The following is a 5,612-nucleotide window of genomic DNA, read 5'->3' on the forward strand; positions in this document are numbered from 1 at the left end:
TCAGGGCCAGGGTGGCCTCGTCTGCAGGGGTGCATGGAGCTCAGAGCCTAGCCCAGTTCACTCCCCACCCTAGGATCCCAAGCACCCCCAAGGGCGGGAGCCCTGACTCTGGCACTGGCACCAGCCTCTGAGTTGCCCCCTCCTCACACACCATCTTTGGGGGACCAGCTCCAGGCCCTGAGCTACCCCAGGCCAGGACCCAGGTTCATTCAAGCATAAGGTGGGCTGTGTCTGATCAGAGGGGGCATGGCCGACTGGTGCAGACCTGACGGGGGCCACAGTGCTCCCGCTGCCCCCTGGAGAACTGACCCAGGATGCCGGTGGCTTCCAGGCCGCCAAACTGCTGCATGGCTGTGATGGCCTTAGACAGCTCCTCTTGCGTCTGCAGCCGCCCTGCTGCGGGGTCAGCCGGGGGCAGGTAACCGAACCTGCTTAGCCACTCCTGAGGGCAGAGAGCAGGGTGAGGGGGTGCGATAGAGGGCCCGCTCCTACCCAACGAGAAGCCTGCCACGGGCCAGCACTGTTTCGGGGCAGGTCCCTCCCAGCCCTGATCACCACCCCAGACCCCTATCTGCCCACAAGGCACCTCTTGTCTCTTCCCTGGGCAGCTGCTGGAAAAGTGTCTTAATAAACCTGATGTCTCTGGCCGGGCGCGGTGGCTCACACCTGTAATCCCAGCACTTTGGGAGACCGAGGCGGGCGGATCACGAGGTCAGGAGATCGAGACCATCCTGGCTAACACCATGAAACCCCATCTCTACTAAAAATACAAAAAAGTAGCCGGGTGGTGGTGGGTGCCTGTAGTCCCAGCTACTCGGGTGGCTGAGGCAGGAGAATGACTTGGACCTGGGAGGCGGAGCTTGCAGTGAGCCGAGATAGTGCCACTGCACTCCAGCCGGGCAACAGAGTAAGACTCCATCTAAAAAACAAACAAACAAACAAACAAACAAACCTGATGTCCCTTAGATGATGTGAGCTTGTGCAGTGCACAACCTGTGCAACCACTCATGGCAACCCTGCCCCACCCCACGCCTCCTGAGACTGCAAAATGCTAGGGAACCTTCAAAAGGTTCTTAAATGCGGCCAGCGTCAAACGCAGGCTCTCAGCTGACTTGTGACAGAGCAGTCTAGGACCCAAGGTCTGGGACCCCAGCTGAGAAAGGCAGTGGCTCAGACACCAGGTTAAGGAATTGGGCCATGTTGTACATTCACAAGGGAGATAAGAGCCCAGGTTTGGCCAGCGCAGTGGCTCATGCCTGAGATCCCAGCGCTTTGGGAGGCTGAGGCAGGAGGATCGCCTGAGCCCAGGAGTTGGAGGCTGTGACAGCAACAGAGCGACACTGTCTCAGAAACAAAAACCAGGTTCTAGCCAGGCTGCCCAGGTTCAAATCCCACTCAGCCACCTCCCCGCTGTGTGCCTGGGGCAAGGCAGTCCACCTCTCTGGGCTCCTTCCTCAGAGTCTTTGGCGGGCTGGTGGTGAGGATGTGAGCCAGGATGTGGAAAACATTCACACCAGCACCTGGCACAAGGGACAGCTCTGCTCTGAAGGGCCTACTGGGGTGAGTGGGAGGCTATGCACACTGTAGCTGAGCAGGAGCAAGAATGGGGGCAGCCCTTTAACCTGGGCACCAATCAAGCCCTGGCCCCATACCCCAGTCACCTCTGCTACCCTGGAGGGGCCCCAGGGACAGGGGGGCCTGGATGCCATCTGTGGGGACCTGGGCGCCATCATGGGGACCTGGGGATGGGGGGCCTGGATGCCATCTGTGGGGGCTACCTCCACCCCTAGCTTCAGTTTCTTCAACCACCAAATGGCACCTGTGCCCACTTGCAGGCTGCCATGAAGCTCCGGCTCCGCCCTGTGGACACTCGCCAGCCCAGGGAACCACAGCACGGGTGAGGCGGGCTCCAGAAAGGTACAAGCCAGGGGTGATGTGCTGGGGGCTCTGCCCTGCCTGCAGACCTGTCTTTTTTTTTTTTTTTTTCTTTGGTGGGCATTTAGAAAATACTTGGGAATCACTATTTTTTTTTTTTTTTTTGAGACGGAGTCTTGCTCTGTCGCCCAGGCTGGAGTGCAGTGTCGCGATCTCAGCTCACTGCAAGCTCCGCCTCCAGGGTTCATGCCATTCTCCTGCCTCAGCCTCCTGAGTAGCTGGGACTACAGGCACCCATCACCTCGCCTGGCTAGTTTTTTGTATTTTTCAGTAGAGACGGGGTTTCACCGTGTTAGCCAGGATGGTCTTGATCTCCTGACCTCGTGATCCGCCCACCTTGGCCTCCCAAAGTGCTGGGATTACAGGCTTGAGCCACCGCACCCAGCCTATGAATCACTATTATTTACCACCTCTCATGGATTCATTGGCCAAACCATATGAAAGCATCCATTTTTAACCATTTCTCTGATTTAAAATAAATACTAGTAGTTTCATGTGGCTTAACCTAAAAAAAACGCATAAACGAAAGAAAAATAACTTTTTAAAGAAATCTTTAAGAGAAAAGAAAAGAAAAAAGAAAATGCTTGTGACTCATCTATGCCACCTGCTGGGACCCCGGGTTCTGGTCTGCAGGAGCTGGTGACGGGGTGGTCCTGGTCAATCCTCCTGCCTACCAGCAGGCAGTGCTCAGAGGAGCCAGGTACCACCCACCTGGGAGTCCCAGTGGCATCAGCAACAGGCCCTGCTGGCCAGGAGGGGCCGCACAAGACACTGCATGGGATCTGCACAACCCGAGATCCCCCTTCCAGGAACCACTGAGTCCTTCCCGGGGCCTTCCCTCTGTGCCTTTACCCCCTCTCCAAACCCTACTGACCCAGCCCAGCCCCTCAGCCCCGAGGGGAAGCCAAGAGTGTGTAAGAACTGGGGGAGCCTGGAAAGCCCTCAGGTTTGGGGGCCCCTCCAAGGCTACAGGCATGACAGGACATCAAAGTGGGCATTCATGACTGGGGAGGGCAGCTTCTCTGGAGGGGCCTTGAGGGTGACAGCCTTGGCCTCGGCCTCAACAGGCTGGCTTCCCACTTCCACCCCAACCTCCAGGGTGTGGGAATCTTTGGCCCCGAGCGTCCGGCCCCACACTACTGTGCACCCGCAGGGTTTACTGAGAGGGTGTCCCATGGCCAGTCACCGCTCTAGGTGCTAGAGATGCCAATCAACACATTCTGCATTAAATACCTGCACTTTTTAGTCCTTTGTTAAGATCACAGCTCAACAGGGCCACTGTGCCTCATGGTTACAATAGCCTGTCACCTTCTCCAGGAAGCCCTGTGAAGTTTCCTCACACCGTCTATGATACTGGATGATGGCTCCCTGCCCCCTCACCAGGGAAGGGTCCATACAGGCAGGTGCTTTTCCCACCCAGGCCAGCTGCTGCCCAGGTTGGGCCAGTGGGTGCTGAGACCCCTTGGGAGGACAACCCAGCCCCCAGCCTTCCTATCTATAAGTGGGGTAACAGCTGGTGGCTGCACCAGAGTAAGCAGCCCATTTACTCTGTGGGGTTCATGGCAGCGGGTTGGAGCACCCCTCCCTCTGGTCCCTGGGGAGCTGGGCAGCCACAGAGCCACATGCATTTCAGGAAAGTGGAGCTGGGCCTGGCAGGCAGCACTCCCAGTGGCTGCGGAATGTTGCCCAACTTTGGAAGCAGGTGGTTTAGCTGCAGGTGTGAGCAGCCAGTCTGCTCCGGGGCCAGCCCGGGCCAGGCAGCCCTGCCCACAGTCAACAGGCACTGTCACCGTGGCCCCAGGGGCACTGGAATTTGAGCATAGAATGCTGTGGAATCTTGTGGGGGGCGGTGGGTCTGTGGGGCAGGGCTGGCGGGTGCCTCCTACCTAACACGAGTTTGTGCTCAGGGGGCTGTGCCCCCAATCTCAGGCTAGGCATCCTGGGCGGGGCCGTCTGGGGAGCCGGAGTGGGAGGGTGGGAACTACTTCCTAGTTTGCCAGGAGCACCCCGACAGAACAAGCCTTGCAGGTTTGGGAGCCACCAGCCTTCGGGTAGACACAGGTAGAAGTGGCCACCTGCCCCAGGGGCCTCCTAAGCCCACCAGGTGCCCTCGCCCAGCCCTGACCCATCCTGTGCTCCCAGCGGGGGCAGAGGCGCAGCTGTGGGGAGGCCTGAACCTGCAGGGAAGAGGCGGCAAGCAGCTCACCAGGCAGCCCAGGTCCATCTGGGAGGGGTGGCCGATTCCCGGCTAGGGCTTGGAAATGTCCACCACCAATAGGGTGGCGGTGGCGGCAAGGTGGGCTTGTTAGCTAAGGGGAGGAGGGGTTAACCAGACCCGGAGCATGGTCCTGGGGCAAAGCCCCCCAAGCCAGCACCTCAGGGCAAATGTGGTGGCCCCTCCCTGCCCCTCCTCCCCCGCCAGGCCTCTACCCTGACCCACTCCCACCCACAGCGGGTAGGGGGATGCCTGCTGTGTGACGGCCACTGGGGTGGGGGCCCAGACCCCACCCTCCAGGTGTCCTCCTCCCCGCCTCCTGCCCCCAGTACCTACAGAGCCTGTGGATCCCACGCAGGCGGGGGGCGTCTGATCCTGGGAACCTGCTACCTGCCCCCTTCCACGCCCACCCACTGCCTGGTCCTCCCTCTGCTGTCGCCACGGAGACCGCTGTCTCCAGGGCAACGGAGGCTGTGGCGGGCGGGTGCTGCAGCAGCAGCAGGGTGAACCTTCCAGAAGGCCACTGGGGAAGGGGAGGGGCTGCCGGGAGGAGGGAGGAGGCGGGAGGGGCCACCGGGAGCTCTAGGGCGCCCAACCCACGGCAGCCGCCCCCTGGCTGATGATAGTTTCTGGAGCTGCCTAGGAGAGGCGGCCGCTCTCCTGCTCCTCCCATGGGCTGGGCCATTACCAAAGATGGGGACACAGAGGCCAGAGCCCTGCCCGGGGGCACCGGCAGGAAGTGGGCTCCCGCAGCCCCTGACTCTGATGCAGACGCCCAGGCCCACTCGGATTTACCGTCCAGCCATGCCTGTTGTCAGACACAACGCGTATCTGTTTCCAGCCTCAAGGGGGCGTAATGCACACAGCACAGAATTCCCTTTGACGGTTTTTAGGGAGTTTATGGTTTTTACAGAGTTGTTTATGGAGTGCAACCACTGTCCTCAGGCTCTGGGTTGCACTGATTGGTGGTAACAGCTTCTCCCGCCCAGGGCACCCTGGCTGGCGGGTGCATCTGTGGCCCTGTTGTGCCATTGGGGTGGTGCCTGGGCCCGACCCCCATACTCATCTGTGACCCAACCTGCACGGGGCCTGGGGGTGGGGAGAGCAGGTGTCATCAGCCCCATTTTACAGATGAGAAAACTAAAGCTCAGAGAGTGTGGAAAACCTGTTCACGGTCACATAGCATACGGTCAGTGATGGAGTCGTGGTCTGGTCCCAGCAACCATGTCTGACCCACTTGGCCATGCGGGGTTCCCCTGCACCAGCCTCCTCTGGGGGCTGACCCTCGGTTGGAGTGACCCCCTTGCTCCAGCCTCTTCCCCAGGGACACTGCCAGATCTCCTGAGTCTGTCTGAGCAATTGGGGAGAGGCCGAGACCATGGGACCCCATCCCACCGCCCATAGGGGAGGACGGGATTGTGAGGAGGATAAATAGCAAACACCTGAACATATACATGAGTCT

General features: G+C 59.8%; 1 protein-coding gene across 1 annotated transcript in view; it reads right to left on the minus strand.

The window, feature by feature from the left end:
- The window catches only part of MMP17 (matrix metallopeptidase 17 (membrane-inserted)), a 24,714-nt gene extending 21,603 nt beyond the window's left edge, over positions 1–3,111 (minus strand). The window contains exons 1-3 of the mRNA XM_011961392.1: positions 2,906–3,111; positions 1,653–1,869; positions 266–442 (exon numbers count right to left, since the gene is read on the minus strand). Of these exons, the coding sequence (XP_011816782.1) occupies positions 266–442; positions 1,653–1,869; positions 2,906–3,111 (600 nt within the window). The remainder of the gene's footprint in view (positions 1–265; positions 443–1,652; positions 1,870–2,905) is intronic.
- Between the last annotated feature and the right edge of the window lie 2,501 nt (positions 3,112–5,612).

Source organism: Colobus angolensis, unplaced genomic scaffold, assembly GCF_000951035.1.
Source record: "Colobus angolensis palliatus isolate OR3802 unplaced genomic scaffold, Cang.pa_1.0 Scaffold115, whole genome shotgun sequence".
In the NCBI taxonomy this organism is placed as follows: Eukaryota; Metazoa; Chordata; class Mammalia; order Primates; family Cercopithecidae; genus Colobus; species Colobus angolensis.